The sequence below is a fragment of the Amphiura filiformis genome, chromosome 2, assembly GCF_039555335.1.
Source record: "Amphiura filiformis chromosome 2, Afil_fr2py, whole genome shotgun sequence".
NCBI classification, from domain to species: Eukaryota; Metazoa; Echinodermata; class Ophiuroidea; order Amphilepidida; family Amphiuridae; genus Amphiura; species Amphiura filiformis.
The window spans coordinates 11,199,317-11,218,846 of record NC_092629.1 but is presented as its reverse complement, the minus strand read 5'-3'; the positions used below and the strand labels follow the sequence as shown (position 1 = coordinate 11,218,846).

The window sequence follows — 19,530 nt, the reverse complement described above, 5'->3', positions numbered from 1 at the left end:
AAGGAAAAAAGTATCAGCAAATTGAATCAGAAATTGACATAATAGAAGGATTCTAACACAAACGGCCATGAGATACGAAGCTGATCCATTTTACTTATCATTATGTGAAAGTTAATTCTAAGCTGACATTAAATTTTAGGACTTTAATTATTTTGATGTACATGTAATTCATTCAATTTGCTGATACCTTTTTCCTTAAGATATAAATATGGCCTCAGTTATTTCATCATCTACGTACAAGTTTCCTTTAAGCTATAATTTACATCTGACATCGATTCCATTCATTCTTGGTTCTCCCTTAATCACCTTTCTGTCAATGCCTCCAAAACAAAAGTCATGGTCATTTCCACTAAGAAGGACCCTTTTCCGGATCTCAATCTCACTCTTAACAGCCTGCCTATTGAACGTGTGTCTTCTGCAAAATTCCTTGGTGTCTGGCTGTCTGACAAGCTTTCCTGGAATATTCACATCGATTACATATGCAAAAAAGCTCGCAAAATCATCGGCTTCATTCATAGATCTTTCCAGTCCGCCCCCTTCAGCAGCCGTCGCTCTTTGTACTTGGCCTTGGTTCGCCCCTTACCAACCGCCTTGAATCTACTCAAAGATTCGCCTGTCGTGTCACTCTTCAGTCTTGGAACCTCTCCCATGAGGACCTTCTCTTGGATTCCGACCTGCCTCTTCTTAGTAAGCGTCGTGATGTTGCTTCTCTGTGTCACTTATTTAAAATCTTTGCCAATCTTTGTTCTTCTCCAAACCCTTTCCAGCCTCACCCCAGACCCGGTCTACGAAACCTCAATTCCCGCGCTGTTCAAGTTCCTTTCCGCCGGCTTTCACTATCCCAGAGATCATTTTATCCGTTTGCCTCCTCCATCTGGAATTATCTCCCTGAGGCTATTGTCAATGCTTCTTCCCTCCAGGCCTTCAAATTGGCCATTCAGTCCCACCTCCTCTAACCAGATCGCCTTAATTCATTTTTTGTTTTATTTTATTATTTTATTATTTCTTGATTATGTATTTTTTCTAATATTGTTTTGATTTTAATGTAAGGGCAATCCTTCAATTTATTGTGTTTTCAATATTGGATATGCCTGGCCTTGTGCCAAATGTTATAAATAAATAGATAAAATTCAAAGCAATATGACTTGCTTAGGTTTAGATTGGTAATAAAAAAATATGCAAGCCTTATTATGTCAAATTTCATCTTTTAATATTATATAGATCGCTATCATGTTTGCCTTTTCGCACTTTTTACGTTTATGTTTGTTCAAAAATGCAAACATTGACATAATGAACGTGTTGAAAGAATAAATAGACCTACTCTGAATAAAATTGGCGAGTTTCACTGACCCCATTCTTTAGAAAAGGTCGGGGTATCATCGTTACGTCGATCACCTATTGCAACCCTGCGTCTCTGGGAGGGCCCCAGGTTACTTTTCTGACCGGGCCCTTTTTCTTAAATCCGCCTCTGATTGTAAGGAGAGGTTTTAAGTCCCTTTAACTTGTTTTACAGATCCTATATCGACTGTTCCGTGCCTGAAGTGGGTAAGTGCAATAGCTGCCATGTATGTGTAGATGAGTACAATTATATACTATGTGTAAATTGCCAAATGTTCAGTTCACGGGGCAGCTATTGCACTTATTCACTTCCGCCACTGAGCAGTCGATAGAGTAGACCATTAATAATCAATAAGAGAACCATTTAAGGTAATACACTATTTTAAAGTGTTGCGATTTGGTAGTTCACAACATCTCGCGAATGGTAGTGAGCTTCGGCAAAAATTGCATTGCTCATTTCCTTGCGAGCGTGTAGAAGAATTCAAATATCACAGAAATGCTTTTATATGTCCTGTGGTTCTTGAGTTATGTTGTAAAGAGGGCTAAAACAACAACACTTTTGTAAAATGTACATAACCCATTAGCAACAATAAATTAAGCAAGTTTTCAACGTATATGATTTGTAGAATGAACTTTTGCAAAACATCAACGTGTTATTTTTCAATAATATATTGATTTAGACAATAAAAATCGATATTTTGGCTGCTTCGACCAACAATACCGCATCTACCCTTAAGCACTCGTCTCGGGACTTACCAGGCTCTACATAATCCGACAAGGCCAGATTGAGTCTCCCGAATCCTTGTATGTGGAACATGATCTCTAGGTTGTTGTCTTCCGAAATATACTCTTGGCCATTACTGTAGACATTGTTGTCGTAGATAAGCGTCTCAGAGAGGAAGGAAAGAGCAACCTCATGGAATTGGACACGAACTTTGTGATCGTCTGGAACCGATACACTGTATTTACAACCATACGGGGTATTGTACGTATTTGGAATGAAATAGTGGAATGAAGTCAGATTATAGGAAGAACCTTCTTCAAGATCGATATCTTGTGGCCCACAAAAGTCATCTGAAAACAAAGGAACATAAGTATATTTGAGGCAGATAAAACAATGCTACTATGTACGAAAGCGTGCTTTTTAATTGTTTGTATTTGTGAGGTATTCTTAACCATTGGTGCATGTAGTTGTCAAAATTGCCCTAAAGATGTAAGAACAAAGTGTGTGTTACCAGAGGATTAGCACTTTGTGTGTTAATCATACATCAAATATCAAGATCTATCTCACGAACCACTGAACTAATACTGGGATTGTTTGTACTCATGTTTATGCATTTTTCATGGTGATTCCAAATATGGTTATGAAAATGAAGAATTCTGATTTTTGTCGTCTGCAGTCGATAACCCGCGTGGAGAGAGTTAAGAGGAGGAGAAAGAAGAAGAACAACAACCAGAGACAGTAAACACGTTTTCAATATCTGATATGTCTACATAAAGCTTTTCAGAGTGTAGCACAATCTATAAGGACAGAAATGTTCTCTCTAATGGAAGTGCCATAATGTAGGTTGATGGTAATTATCACACAGTTACAAGGCCTTGACGGCAATGCACTTCTTCAAAATACTCCCGGGAAAATACTGCGACATTAATACATGACATTTAGCATGGAATATTTTTTCGCAAAATTCCAAGACTGGTCTGGAAAGGTGTTTGTATAAACCACACGGGTTAATGTTAATTGAGGTGTGTCGAGAAATGGTGTAAAATATTTTTGACAGAAAATGTGCTTTTCGTTAGTTTACGTTATTATGGCACTCATAATCTAGTGAATAAGCCTAAAACGGCGGTTTTAAGGAGACTGAATTGGGTTTTTATGGGGGTAAAATTTCTGAATTTGAACAAAATTATTCTGATATTATCAAATCTATTGGGGTTTAAGGTGATATTCACTGAACCTAAATACCAATAGGCCTAAGTGTTCATCCGATATGAAATGCACTTGTCCGTAATCTACCAGTTTTGAAAGTGGGAGGAGCTTAAAAATATGGCTCTTAAAATTGGTAAGCACTCAGAAAGTTTGAATGGCCAACTGGGGCCAAATGTTTAATATAAACTTACTGTACACAAACATGACAAAGAAGCCGTGTAAGTTCATTGGACAACCAGGAATCTGCGCAGTTGTTTTTGTACCGTAGGTTTATAACATTTTGACCCGGTGGGATTCAAACTTTCTGAGTACGTATATGCCACTTTTAAGAGCCATATTTTAAGCTTCTCCCATGTTCAAAAAATTGGTACATTGCAAATGTATTTCTAGCCTTGATTCAAGGCTAATTCTGCCTTTTTCCTCTTCTTTCTTCCTTTTTTAAAAATTACTTTACTTTTGCTCGAAATTGAACATGAAACCTTTAAATACCCAATTGACTATAAAAGGCCTATATTGCTTATAGATCAATGTTTTTTCTGAAGTATTTCCAAATCATTCTTGGATGTCATTCTATCCATGCATGCATGCACTGAGCATGCTGGTTTTGGCCACAGAGGGGCCTGAGGGTTCATGTGTCTGACCATGGTCTGCCTTCCCTGATCTAACCTGGAAATCACTGCTGGCTGCTTACAATAGCATCAAGCACACTGTATACAAGAGACAGGGTATTCTCATACTAAAGGACATTCTCTCCAGTTTTGGCAGAGGCATGGCTGGATGATGTTCTGTGCATGTTGTATGGCCATGGTTTTAAAATAGGTTTATAATACCAATGGATATAAATGAACAATTGATAGAAAAATGCATCAGTCTATAGAAAGCCTGAGGACTTGGAGCAAGTCTAATGTATTTCAAATGTGATAAATGCTAATTGTTAACGAAGTTTAGGAACTATCATCTCAAACCCCTATAAATTTGATAATAACAGAACAATTTTGCATAAAGTCCGAAATTGTGTCTCCCACAAAGCTCAAATTCAGCCTCCCTAAATTCGCCATTTTAGGAAAATTCGCTATATACATTATGAGCATCATAATGTAAACTTATGCAAACTAATACACATTTTCTATTACAAATTATTTTGCACCATCTCCCGACACACCCAAATTATTATTTAGCCCATGCTGTTTATGCAGACCCTTTCCAGACCAGTCTTGGAATTTTGTGAAAAATATTCCAGACTAAATGTCAAGTCTGTATAATTGTTTTCTAGGATAATAATGAAACAAAACGCGAACATCATAATGTGTGTAATTAGCTTACCTGCTGTTATACACTTTCGTTCGTCAAGTCGTTCGTCGACACATTCGCACAAGTATCCATCTTCTAGATCAGTACAGTTGCCATCGTTTTCACATGGCGCCCAATCACACTCATTTAAATCTGATGCAACAAAGAAAAATCACCAATAGGATGTTTGCCTTAGATTATTAATGTGATTTACCTAACTTGACATAACAACAGACGTTTCATTCGCAATATCATAAATATGCAATCTGTTATTATTTGAATTATTGGTACAAGATGAACAATTCTCCCGATTCACAATACAATGCGCCGCCAACGGTTGCTCTAGTTAGTCCAATTTTTTACCTCCAGGGTCGACTTCGCCTTCCTAACCACCAATAGATTTTCACAGGAGTATGATAATATTAATGTTGAAAATATAGCTCCGCGAAGGATTCCGTGTGATCAATAGATAGAAAATGGATCTACTACAGTTATTGTAAACTGCTTTTTATTGTGCATTCTCATGTAACATAATTGATTGACATTTGTACACAATGACATGTTCCTGTGTTGTATTCGTATTACGCGGGCTTAGGATGTCTACTTTTCCCATGATGCACTGCATATTTTGGCTTCCCTCCAGTAACCGCTGAAGGCGCATAATATTGTGTATTGACCGAATTTGAGACCATTTGGGAGAACATCTAAGCACTTTTCTAATATCTTGTGGAGTATTATTCCCTGATGTGACCCGTCACAGTAATTTTGGATGTTGACCACTGTTTGAACTTTGACACTCTGTATTTTCAAATTACCCAAGGCTGACATAGGGCCAGTAAAAAAGATATTGGGAACTGTGGTGGGGTGATAATTTCGATCAATACTGACCTGTGACATCAATGGCGCTAAGCTGAAGCGAGAACCCCATTTCCGGAAACACTTCATCAGATACAAAACGAATCATTAAGGTGGTCCCCGGTGTGGTGTAGTTGTCTACAATATTTCGACCCGAAAATGTGAGGTTGTCAATGTACAGACTATCAAAAAAGTCCAGTTCGAAGAAGTTGGGTTCCACCAGGATTTTATAACCGTCTGGAACGGTTACAATGTATTCACATTCGATTGCGGTCGGATATAATTCTGGATATAGTGGGGACTGGAAATCCATCGTTTCGCCTGGTCTAATTCTGTACCTTGTTTGACCACAGGTGGCTGGGATATGAGAAGAGAACACAAAATCTTATTGTCAGGTAAGCCCTACGTTTAAATATTTTCCTAACATTACCTCTCAAAAATGGTGCCTCGTATACATTGCGTCCCATATTATATGAAGTTCATGAGGTTTCGAAATGTTTGATTCGTATAATATGTATAATATAAAGAGCCTCGGTACGAGGAGTACAATTGCGCAGCGGTCAAAGACTTCGAGTCATTAAAATCACGAGGTGACTCGAGGTCGTTGGGTCGAGTCCCCGCGGCATCAACGTGTTGTGCATTTAGGTAAGGCTTTTCACCCGTATTGCCTCTCCACATCCAGGTATAAATGGGTACCGGCTTTTTTCAATACCGGGAAGGTAAGAGATTCAATGTAGAATAGGTGTACCGTGTATAGCGATCCCCGCAGCAATATTAAAGGGATGAGTCTGGTCCAATAAGAGAGATATAGGCACTCCGGCCTGTGAACACAGGCTCTTACCCCCTTTCCCCCTTTGCAATAAGCTCCTCAACTAAAATTTGCAAAGTTATTTCAAGCATCTATATCTTAGATTATTTGTGACATGTTCATGTTCATATCGTGTTGCATATCAATGGATAGCTATACTTTTAATAATATTCCCCTTTACAATGACACCACAGTTGAAACAATCACCTTATTCATGGCTGAATCCACGACTTGACAATGTAGTGGGGTCTCAAACAGAAGCTAACAGAATGTGCCATATTGGCCATTATTCTGTGCAGCAAGCTGGAATCCCATATCTTAACAGTCTGGGACCTACACCGCTCGCCCTCACAGTGCCAAGGTAGTCAACGGTTTACCTGCAGGATAGGGGATTAGAGAGAATGGAATGCCTGCCATCAGCCCAGGCCTCAACCCAATCGAACACTTGTATGTGGGACCAACTTAGTCGTGCTATGCATGCCATAAGAGTAGCCAATGCAACGACATTGAATGACTTGCGACGAATCCTGGTTGAAGAATAGAATACCATCCCACAGAAACGTATGACCAGTGGAGAGCAGCAAAAGAAGGAAGTGTGCTGTGGCTTTGTGTGGTTTTTGAGGTTAGTGACTAGCGTTGTTTGAGCACAGAATAATGGTCAATTTGGCACCTTCAGCCGTGAAAAAGGTGATTGTTTCAAATGTCGTGTCATTTTAAAGAGGAATAAAGTAGCTATCCATTGATATGCAACACGATATGAACATGTCACAAATAATCTGAGATCTGAGATATAGATGCTTAAAAAAATAGGATTTAATTCTAATCGTAATACGATTTATTGCAAGGTTTAATGAGTATCTGTTATATATCGGTTTAGGATCATTATTTAGGACAACTAATACATGGGTATCGTGAGGGTAAAAGGCAAATGGTGATTCAGATCGAGATAGGAGCGTACCTCGTTCACAATTTCGTCCTATCCATCCCTCCGTACATCTGCAGATATATTGTCTTCGTAGATTCTCCCGACATGTTCCTCCGTTTAGACATATACCATCATCACACACTGGTTCTGTATTAGTATTTAGATCACAAACAATGGTAATGCAAAGTGATGTACATGTACAAAAAACAAGTAAACAAACCTGTTGGCATATGTCTTAATTAGAGCCATATAATGATATGTCTTGAATTCATCATTTTATTACAGGAATGACCCCCATAGTACAAAATGCAGACAGTGAACTAATTTTGGCGCTATAATAATAAGTTATTAATAGAAAAATCGAAATGCCTTATCCATACCAAACATTGTGTCACAGGTTGCGAGCATAACAAGTTGCCTGTACATTTTAAAATGTTAAAAACGTTTATGTAAAAAAAAATACTAATCTCTCAATTTTTACAACTTTTTGGGAATTTTAAATTGCTGACCATAAATGGAAAAGTTTATAGCACTACGTTTGTGAGCATTATCATAAAGTAATCAGGACCTTTATAATACTGAAAGAGCAGTCATATGCGTTTATTTATTTATAAATTTGCTAAGATCCTGTGCATATTTACCGGTGCAATTATTCATTTCGTCCTCTCTGTCCGCACAAATCGGTTCACCATCACATACCTCTTCTTCTAATGCACACGTGCTGTTGTCGTCATATATGAAATCAGTCCCATTACAATCTGTTTATACAATGAAGTAAATTATTATCAATATGTACCAGGAACAGAAAAGTAAATAACACAAACGAAGTTTTAGAGTCAAATGTGATTAATGTCACTAATGATTTCGTATGTATATTTTTCATGTAAAGACGCGACTAACGAAAGAAACAGAGAAAGAGATAGAGAACGACAGATATAAGGGCGTCAAAATAAAACAAAATCATGTCGTTATTAAAAGTAAAGTAATCTTATACATAGAATGGTAATACGAATAGATGTTCGAATTAGTGCTGATTTATAATAGCAGAGGAAGACTGCCACATGATGTTGAATTGATCGTATTTGGTACGATCAAGCAAATGAGACAATTGTCGCACGATTGTTGTTATTCTTTTAATATTACTCGCCAATAACAACATGATACAATATGTTGAATTTGACCTACAGATCCTACAAATTATTAAAGATAAGAAGAATATCCACTCGTATAAAGATAAAGAACATTTAATGCTGTAGACGGTATTCAACTAATACAAACAATTACAATATATAGCCTACTTCTTTACGATAATTCTTTAGTATCTTTCTTGATCAGGCACTCTAACAGTGGCGGCGGAAGCTCTAAAGTTTAGGAGAACGAGCATATTTTGTTCTGATGTTACTGGGACATTGGGGGAAATTGTTAAATTTAAAACTATTTTAACCCCAAATAAAGGTGAATTTTGCTAATTAAAAGGCTCAGAAAGAAGATGAACAGGGCAATTATAGCTTTTTATCTTCTATTTGGAAATCCGCCACCTATGCTTTTTGGGTGTTCAATCAAAGGTTTGCGGCAAGCACCAAAATGACAAATATTAAGAAACAACATCCGTACATAATATTCTGTGTATATGGTGGACAATGAAGTCATGTAATGGAGACATCCTGGAATACTGCGTAGTCTGATCTCCGCACATTCCAGCATAAGACAGCCAAATGCCAACCAAGTCCCAGTTACCATCTTCGTTGGCGCACATAAGAGGAGCACCAACCTCGCCCTGAATTAGCAAACAAGTAATTGTTAAAACGTATTTTATGTCAAGGTGATAGTTTGAGCTCTCATTTGCATTAGGATTAGTGTTAAGGGTATCAGGGTAAGCATGATAAGTGTTACGTGTAGAACTCAAATTTACTAAAATTTACTATTACGGTACGGATTGGGTAACAACGGGGTTGGATAAGATATGGCTATAGTTTAGGATTCCATGGAATGTATTATTATTTAATGGTTAGCTTTTAAAGTTTCTAACACATTTCATTGAAGAGTCATAGATACTTGTATTGCTGATGCACATGGAGTGTTCGATACTGTGTTTCTGTGTCACCAACAGTGCGTTACATATATTCTGTTTTAGTTTGCGGCACTCTTGCGGCACAATAGTGTAACAAACTCATGTGCTGCACGATTTAGGGACAGAAAAATTTGCTGTGTTTACGAACACAGCACTAAAACACAGCAAATGTCGCCCTCATCGGATTCGGAGCGTCTGACGAAATCCCTTCGAAGTTTCGAACCATCCGCGTAAACGTTGTTGATGTACATGTACGATGCCTGGACTCTGTGCTTCCACCATTCCAAATATTTCACCTGCTACGATATATAGGCCTACATTTCAGAAGTTTGGATTACGATACGTTTCAGATTTACAAAATTTGGATAGTGCTCTACTTTAATAGCAAGCCTAAGTACATGGATGTAGTACTGTGAACTAGAAGTCTGAGGTACATTATATCTACATTGTATACTAGTATAGCGAGGTATTAAATAAAGTGCCATATTCTTCAAATCAATTAATTTAAAGAATAGGGCACTTTATTTGTTACTGAGGTAAGTAATACTTTTCTTAATTTTAGGTAAGTCCTGATAGCTAAGTAAAAGATGACAGAGATCATGAGCAAAAATACAAATAATAATGTCCTGATAGTGGCCTACTTAGTACTTGGTGTAGTTGAAAAAGATGTGATCTCTGAACCATTCTCCTAGCTCCCAGTACATTGTCGGACTGTATGCCTGCTAACCAATGCTCGGTAACCATGGTAACGATGGCTAGTTAAAAGTTAAAAGTTTATTTTATGTTACAGAGTGGCAACTGTGTTCCAATATCTGTGGTTCAAGTGAAGTTCAGACTTTTACATTTCTGCATAGGCCTACCTGGTAGCTGAAAACATGAAAAAAATATAAGGGAGCATGTCCCACAATACAAAATTAATCAATAATTTAATCAAAAATAAAATTAAGAAAAACATAAGGGACGAAATAAATAAAAAGTAAGACCTTATCTTGTCAAGCATGATACGAAAAACAAAAAAAAAATACAAGGGAGATTTATCCTACTACAAAATTAATTATTTAATTAAGAACAAAATAAAGAAAAACATAAGGGACGAAATAAGTAAAACGCAAGACATTATCTTGTCAAGCATGATATGAAGAACATAGAAAATAGAAGGGACAAGCCCAACATTTAAAATAAAATAAAGAAAAACACAAGGGGCGAAATAAATAAAAAGCAAGACCTTATTTTGTCAAGCATGATACGAGGAACATGAAAAAAATATACATGTATAAGGGAACATTTCCCCCACTACAAAATGAATTAATCATTTAATTAAAAATAAAATAAAGAACAACATAAGGGGCGAAATAAATAAAAAGCAAGACCTTATCTTGTCAAGTATGATACGAGGAACATGAAAAAAATATAAGGGAACATTTCCCCCATTACAAAATTCATTCATTCATTCATTCATTCATTCATTCATTCATTCAATTAAAATAAAATAAAGAAAAACACAAGGGGCGAAATAAATAAAAAGCAAGACCTTATCTTGTCAAGCATGATACGAGTAACAGGAAAAAAAATATAATAGAGCAGAACCCCACTACAAAATTATTTACTTAATCATTTAATTAAAAAATAAAATAAAGAAAAACAAAAGGGAAGAAAAAAAAATAACCTTATCTTGTCAATCATGATAAGAAGAACATGAAAAAAAAAAAAAACAAAGGAGATTTCTCATACTACAAAATTAATTATTTAATCAAGAATAAAATAAAAAAGAAAAACATGAGGGGCAAAATAAATAAAACGCAAAACATTATCTTGTCAAGCATGATATGAAGAACATGAAATATATAAGGGAGCATGCCCCACTACAAAATTAATTAATAATTTAATTAAAAATAAAATAAAGAAAAACATAATGGCCAAAATAAATAAAAAGCAAGACCTTATTTTGCCAAGCATGATACGAGGAACATGAAAAAAATATATGAGTGACCATTTCCCCCATTACAAAATGAATTAAATAATTGATTAAAAATAAAATAAAGAAAAATATAAGGGCAAAATAAACTAAAAGCAAAACCATATCTTGTCAAGCATAATACGAGGAAAATGAAAAAAATATAATGGAGCAGAACTCCTCTAAAAATTAATTAATTGATCATTTAATTAAAAATAAAATAAAGGAAAACACAAGGGGCAGAAATAAATACAAAACAAGACCTTATCTTGTCAAGCATGATACGAAGAACATGAATAAAATATGGGAGCATTTCTCCCACTACAAAATTAATTATTTAATTGATAAATTAAAAATAAAAAAAAGAAAAACATAAGGGCAGAAATAAATAAAAAGCAAGACCTTATCTTGTCAAGCATGATACGAGGAACATGAAAAAAATATATAAGGGAACATTTCCCCCACCACAAAATTAATTAATTCATTAATTAATTCATTCATTCATTCATTCATTCATTCATTCATTCATTCATTCATTCATTCATTCATTCATTCATTCATTTATTCATTCATTCATTCATTTATTCATTGATTAATTAAAAATAAAATAAAGAAAAACACAAGGGCCGAAATAAATAAAAAGCAAGACCTTACCTTGTCAAGCATGATAAGAGGAACATGAAAAAAACACCAAGGGAGAATTCTCATACTACAAAATTAATTATTTAATTAAGAATAAAATATAGAAAAACATAAGGGGCGAAATAAATAAAACGCAAAACATTATCTTGTCAAGCATGATATGAAGAACATACAAAGTATAAGGAAGCATGCCCCCACTACAAAATTAATTAATCATTTAATTAAAAATAAAATAGAGAAAAACATAAGGGCCGAAATAAATAAAAAGCAAGACTTTGTTTTGCCAAGCATGATACGAGGAACATGAAAAAATATATAAGGAACATTTCCCCACTACAAAATGAGTTAATTAAATGATTAAAAAATAAAATAAAGAAAAACATAAGGGGCGAAATACACTAAAAGCAAGACCATATCTTGTCAAGCATGATACCAGGAACATGAAAAAAATATAATGGAGCAGAACCCTCTAATAATTAATTAATTAATCACTTAATTAAAAAATAAAATAAAGGAAAACACAAGGGGCGAAATAAATACAAATCAAGACCTTATCTTGTCAAGCCTGATAAGAAGAACATGAAAAAAATAGGGAGCATTTCTCCCACTACAAAATTAATTATTTAATTAAGAATAAAACAAAAGAAAAACATAAGGGTGAAATAAATGAAAAGCAAAACATTATCTTGTCAAGCATGATACGAAGAACATAAAAAATATAAGGGAGCATGCCCCCGCTACAAAATTAATTATTTAATTGTTTAATTGTTTAATAAAAAATAAAAAATAAAAATTACAAAAAAATAAGCAAGCCCTATCTTGTCAAGTATGATAAGAGGAACGTGAAAACAATATCAGGGAGCATGCCCCCACTACAAAATTAATTATTGAACTAAAAAATAAAATAAACAAGAACATAAGGGGCAAAATAAATAAAAAGCAAGACCTTATCGTGTCAAGCATGATACGAGGTACATGAAAACAAATATAAGGGAGAATTAATTAATTAATTAATTAATTAAATAGTTAATTAATTAGTTAATCGACATCATCTTAATACGTCATCTAATAATAATAATCTAATAATAATTTTGATTAGAATACATCATCTTAATGTTTGCAAACACAGTATGGAATATTTTCATTCTTATGTATGGTGCTGTGTTTGAGTGCTGTGTTTGCAAACACAGCATGGAATATTTTCATTCTTATGTATTATCTTATTGTGCTGTGTTTGAGTGCTGTGTTTGCAAACACAGCACGGAATTTATTCTTATGTATTATATTATAGTGCTGTGTTTGAGTGCTGTGTTTGCAAACACAGCACTGAATTTTTTCATTCTTATGTATTATATTATAGTGCTGTGTTTGAGTGCTGTGTTTGAAAACAAAGCATGAAATTTTTTCATTCTTATGTATTATATTATAATGCTGTGTTTGAGTGCTGTGTTTGCAAACAAAGCATGGAATTTTTTCATTCTTATGTATTTTATAATAGTGCTGTGTTTGAGTGCTGTGTTTGCAAACACAGCACGGAATTTTTTTATTCTTATGTATTATATTATAGTGCTGTGTTTGAGTGCTGTGTTTGAAAACAAAGCATGAAATTTTTCATTCTTATGTATTATATTATAATGCTGTGTTTGAGTGCTGTGTTTGCAAACAAAGCACGGAATTTTTTCATTCTTATGTATTATATTATAGTGCTGTGTTTGAGTGCTGTGTTTGCAAACACAGCATGGAATATTTTCATTCTTATGTATTATATTATTGTGCTGTGTTTGAGTGCTGTGTTTGCAAACACAGCACTGAATTTTTTTCATTCTTATGTATTATATTATAGTGCTGTGTTTGAGTGCTGTGTTTGCAAACAAAGCATGAAATTTTTCATTCTTATGTATTATATCATAATGCTGTGTTTGAGTGCTGTGTTTGCAAACAAAGCATGGAATTTTTCATTCTTATGTATTATATTATAGTGCTGTGTTTGAGTGATGTGTTTGCAAACACAGCATGGAATATTTTCATTCTTATGTATTATATTATAGTGCTGTGTTTGAGTGCTGTGTTTGCAAACACAGCATGACAATTTTCATTCTTATGTATTATATTATAGTGCTGTGTTTGAGTGCTGTGTTTGCAAACAAAGCATGGAATTTTTCCTTCTTATGTATTATATTATAGTGCTTTGTTTGAGTGCTGTGTTTGCAAACAAAGCATGAAATTTTTCATTCTTATGTATTATATTATTGTGCTGTGTTTGAGTGCTGTGTTTGCAAACACAGCACTGAATTTTTCATTCTTATGTATTATATTATAGTGCTGTGTTTGAGTGCTGTGTTTGCAAACAAAGCATGAAATTTTTCATTCTTATGTATTATATCATAATGCTGTGTTTGAGTGCTGTGTTTGCAAACAAAGCACGGAATTTTTCATTCTTATGTATTATATTATAGTGCTGTGTTTGAGTGCTGTGTTTGCAAACACAGCATGGAATATTTTCATTCTTATGTATTATATTACAGCACTGAATTTTTTCATTCTGATGTATTATATTATAGTGCTGTGTTTAAGTGCTTTGTTTGCAAACAAAGCATGACATTTTTCATTCTTATGTATTATATTATAGTGCTGTGTTTGAGTGCTGTGTTTGCAAACAAAGCATGGAATTTTCATTCTTATGTATTATATTATAGTGCTGTGTTTGAGTGCTGTGTTTGCAAACAAAGCATGACATTTTCATTCTTATGTATTATATTATAGTGCTGTGTTTGAGTGCTGTGTTTGCAAACAAAGCATGGAATTTTTCATTCTTATGTATTATATTATAGTGCTTTGTTTGAGTGCTGTGTTTGCAAACAAAGCAGGAAATTTTTCATTCTTATGTATTATATTATAGTGCTGTGTTTGAGTGCTGTGTTTGCAAACACAGCAAAGAATTTTTTAATTCTTATGTATTACATTATAGTGCTGTGTATTCTATTATTCTGCTGTGTTTTCGTGCTGTGTTTGGAAACACAGCACTTTTTCCATTCCCTAAATCGTGCAGTGTATCAACAAACTCGCAGAAAAACGAAGGGAAATAAATACAATTCATGAGTTCGAGTTTTGAATAACAAGAAATAAGACCAACGAAACAAAACTTACGAAACAAGCGTGTGGTTCTCCATTGGACCCATTAACTCCATTCGATGTGCAAAGTATCGTTTCGTGATATGGAGCACCGACTTGTTCTTCAAGATATTGTTGGCATTGCTCGTGCGAAATTATTCTTGCTGGTGCTTCTTGTAAATATTGCGGAAACTCATCTATAAGATAATGAAATAAACTATGAGGATTTAAAAAAGACCTTAGTTACTTAATCCACACAATCTTCTTCTTCTTCTTTTTCTTCTTCTTCTGTCTTCTTTCTTCTCTACATGTACGAGTGGTAGTGGTTGTAGGAATATTATTTAAGAGTGGTTTTAAGAGTGGATGCAATCAAGAGGTTAGTTTCATAGTCTACACTTACTGAGAAGGTTTACAGATCCCCAGCCAGCAATCCAGCAGCTTTCATATGCTTCCAATTCATTCTGATTCGTTGATAGGCATATGGGGCGTACATAATCTGTAACATTCAAGGGAGGATCGAGCTGAAGCACTACTAAATCATTTTGTTGAGTAGGTATAGCCTCTGGATGCTCATAGCCTCTTCGGACACCCACTTGTTGGCGGTATGAGGAAGACCCGTCTACTTCATTATCACCAAATACTATTTCTATGTTTCTAGAGCTGTTAAAACCAAAATGATAAAATAAAATATTTATAAATTTATTATTGCATAGTTTTAAGCTTTTATACATTTAAGTAATAACTTTAATATCACATTCTTAGGGACGCACCATTAGACTTCAAGGGGTAGGAAATTGGGGTCAGGGCAATTTTTTTTTTTTTTTTTTCGCCGTAAGGTTTTTTGTTTTTTTAATTTTCATGCATTTATACACTGTGACTTAGGTGGGGAAAGTGGGTTTTTTTAGTGTTGGTGGGGAAAGTTTTTTTTTTTTGTAATGGGTGAAGTTTTTTTTATCAAAATTTCCTACCCCCACACTACAAGTTTCTGACATGGAAAGACTAAGGTTAAGTTACTTTTGCATTATGCAGAATGCAGCAATATTTTGATCAAGGAGTACTGATAAAGAAATAATACGCAGATAGATTAATATAGAGTAAGGGTGATAAATGGCGAATTCAACACCCCACCAGATCTTTATTATTAAGCCTCTGACATTTAAAGACTACATTCTTAAACACTTGAGAATGTTCCTGCAATCTTATTGGTTCTTACCCGTGTGATATGACACGATATGACACGGGTCAGCGCGTGGGAGTCGACGCGATACGCGTACTCGCAATTTGAACCAATCGGAGGTGCATAGCAACAACGGGACTGATCGATTTTAAGCCCTAGGTATAATTCCTTGCAAAATGTAGGATTTACTTTGATTAAAATTTGTAATACTTTAATATCATATTTTTACTTGAATTGAAGTGCTTAAGAATAAAGGTATTGTTTTTAGCCGCTGTCGTGCATCTATCGTCTAATGATGTCGCCCGTGTTATATGAGACGATAGATACACTCCAGCGGCTAAAAACAATACCTTTATTCCCTAATTCTACCAAGTTCAACAAGACAATCTGTCATTCAACCAGCTGCTGATATTACTGACTATGGTACCTTAGAATTATAGCTATTTCAACAAGAATCTTTAATTAAAAGAGTCTTTGATGTGGGCAAAGACAGTTAATGTAATGTAAGCTTTGCATAATGGTAGTTAAAAAGAATACATGAAACTGCAGCTCGATCGTGCATTCTTCATTTACGGATCTTCTGATTCAGAAAGTTAACATTTTGTCTTTGTGTTGTGCTTGATATGTTAAATCGTTTACAATAAACAATACCAGGTGGAATTGTTTTCATAATAGTAGGCCTAATATTTTTTTTTAATCCTTTTATTTGTAGCAAATGCGCTATAGATTTCGGTAAAGCATGATAAAAATTATATTTACGGTGCGTATCAACTGTTCATGATTTCAGCTGTCTAGAGTAGTTTCGTTTTGGTTGTAAGTTCTATATCATTTCAGTTATAGCTTTCCGTGACTGTCTGCAAACATGACAAAAAGTGCCCTAGTGCACTGTGTTTGCCCTTTTGCGCTATTGTGAGAGAGCATTATCATTGTAGTATGAAAACGTTTTACCTGGTTTTGACACTGGGAAGTACGCAAAGCGTAGGCGTCACAGCCCATTCTGGAGCAATAAGCAGAACGATGCATTCTTCCAAGCTCTCTGGTCTGAGCCCAGGTCTGGGAATCATCCGACCAATCCAAGGCCAGGCTCCTAGAGCGGCGTCTCGTCCGTTGAATATACGGCTTTGTGGTCCCTCCATTGCGGGCCGGTTTCCGCATACACCCCTGTCATGCCCTTAATAAAGATGAATACGAATGGAAATAGAATATCCCTTATATATAGAAGGTACTAATATATGTCATAGAACCATTCTCTATTATTATAAACACGATTCTCTATTACAGGGTGTCCCCAAAAAACGAGGCCCCTCGTTGCACCCTCTTTTTCTCCTATTTCAGAAAAGTTGATCAGGTACATGTTAGTACCCGTTAGCTTTAATAAACCAAACCAATTATTTCAATCGGCTAATAACTTTTGAAGATATGCCCTTTTAGAATGGTACCTGTTTTTCACTCTGTCCACAGATGAGGTTTGGCTATTTAAATTTAATTTTAATTTTAATCATGGGAGGGTCGTATGCCGAAGAGCTCGCAGAATTCTAAATGGCGAGTCTCCTGGCACTCTCATTCATGTTTTTATCACATCAAGACATGGTAATGGAAACCACCATATAGGTTTTTACAGTGAAATCCCCTGATTTTCATTTTGCTCTTAATTATTAAGAGATATTGACCTTTTTCTTGGTAGTTAAGTTGAAAGGATAATTTTCCTCGTATATTTTATATAATAGACTTTTTAGCCGAAAATCAATTTTTCCTATACTTCTCTTTATAATATTCATCGTCATCATCATCATCATCATCGTCATCTTCACGATCAACTACAATATCCGGCTTTGTGGTCCCTCCAATGTGGACGTGCCATGCCTTCCCCTAAATCTCCCCTCCTCCCCCTAAATCTACCCTCCTTCCCCTAAATCTCCCCTCCTCCCCATTCACTTACAATTAGCTGGTTTTTGTCCACTGCAACTTGAAATCCACGCCGAAGACAAGGCAAGTGGCACACTTCCATGACACCATAAAATTACACCCGATGAGTTCCGAGATTCGTTTGATAAGTTATGCATAGACATCATGTGCATATATTGAGGGGTGGGGTGGGGGTGTTTTGTTTATTTGTTTGAAATATAAACGATGCATGATGATGTAGATGATTTGATTATGAATTAGATTATTCCCCGGAAAGCACAACCCATACCTCTTACCTATGTTCCTCCGCCACCTATATATAACCTCCTCCTCCCCCCCTCCCCACACTCGATATCGACTCTTCCCTATTATTCCACTCCACTCTTGAGCCCCTTCTCCCCCTCCTTCCTTCCCACTTCCAATGCTCTCTCCCTCTATTTCTCCCTTACCCTTACCCCCTCCCCCTCACACACACACATACCCTCTTTCCCTGGCGATCTCTTCTATCTCTCTCTCTCTATTCTCCAATAAATAATTTGAATAAAAGTTAGTTTAAACCAGCTTTCTATGATATTGATCTTCCGTCATGCGACATGCACATAAATAGAGTTGTGTATAATAGTGTTTATAACACTGAAGTCATAATCTGTCAAGTGCCTATTGTAATGTCTGTGGAAATATTTCGATGGTCTATATATTTTCACAGTGAAATCAGCTTAGGCTAATTCGTAGTCTCAAGTCAATGCTTTCAAACTAAATCAATGCTTTCAAATGTAGACTGCTTTGTTCGACTTCTCTGCTCGTGAATATTGCACTGCGAAATTTAAACATTTCTTTTGTATACTTAGAGTAGGTAACTTCAAATCAAATAATTTTACGATCCACACCACTTATAAGAAACTGAAACCAAAACCGAAACTGACTGACACAAATGTTCGGTTTTAAACAAAAGGTAGAAACAATGAGTTCGATATCTTATGATTCAAGTGGTTAGGCAGGACAATAGGAAACCACGTGACCAAAACCAAAACCAAAACTAAAACTATATATTTGAAATGAGGCATTGGTACCAAACAAATTGGAAAGGTATCGACGACATCAGGTAACAATGGTGAAATAGTCGGGTTTACCCTTCTACAATCATATTTGCCTAGTAAATGGTTGGAAAAAGTGGAGTTGACGAACAATAGATTAGATCAGTAGCCAACACCTAAGGCAGACTTCTCCCCTCCGCAAAGTTACACTTTTGACCAGTGGCATAACTAGGGGGACAACATGCCCAGGGCGCTACATATGTACCACTAGGGACGCCAAATCGGCCTCACTTTAAAATAAAATTGAACCTACTATTTGGCATGCATGAGCAAAACTGCATGATTGCAATTTATTTTGGTATCATAATGCCGATGCCATTTCCACACCATCCGTCTAAGATTTCCGCGGGGGTGGGGAGGGCGCCAATATTTGTTTCTTGACCCTGACACTACCAACCCTAGTTTACGCCACTGCTTTTGACCAATAAAA

The 19,530-nt window shown here is 35.5% G+C and overlaps 1 protein-coding gene across 1 annotated transcript in view; it reads right to left on the bottom strand.

The window, feature by feature from the left end:
* Positions 1 to 17,266, bottom strand: part of LOC140145879 (uncharacterized) — a 42,869-nt gene extending 25,603 nt beyond the window's left edge. The window contains exons 1-9 of the mRNA XM_072167576.1: positions 17,050 to 17,266; positions 15,325 to 15,584; positions 14,961 to 15,121; positions 8,761 to 8,923; positions 7,788 to 7,904; positions 7,180 to 7,293; positions 5,447 to 5,770; positions 4,592 to 4,711; positions 2,095 to 2,412 (exon numbers count right to left, since the gene is read on the bottom strand). Of these exons, the coding sequence (XP_072023677.1) occupies positions 2,095 to 2,412; positions 4,592 to 4,711; positions 5,447 to 5,770; positions 7,180 to 7,293; positions 7,788 to 7,904; positions 8,761 to 8,923; positions 14,961 to 15,121; positions 15,325 to 15,584; positions 17,050 to 17,237 (1,765 nt within the window). The 5' untranslated portion in view covers positions 17,238 to 17,266. The remainder of the gene's footprint in view (positions 1 to 2,094; positions 2,413 to 4,591; positions 4,712 to 5,446; positions 5,771 to 7,179; positions 7,294 to 7,787; positions 7,905 to 8,760; positions 8,924 to 14,960; positions 15,122 to 15,324; positions 15,585 to 17,049) is intronic.
* Positions 17,267 to 19,530: the final 2,264 nt, after the last annotated feature.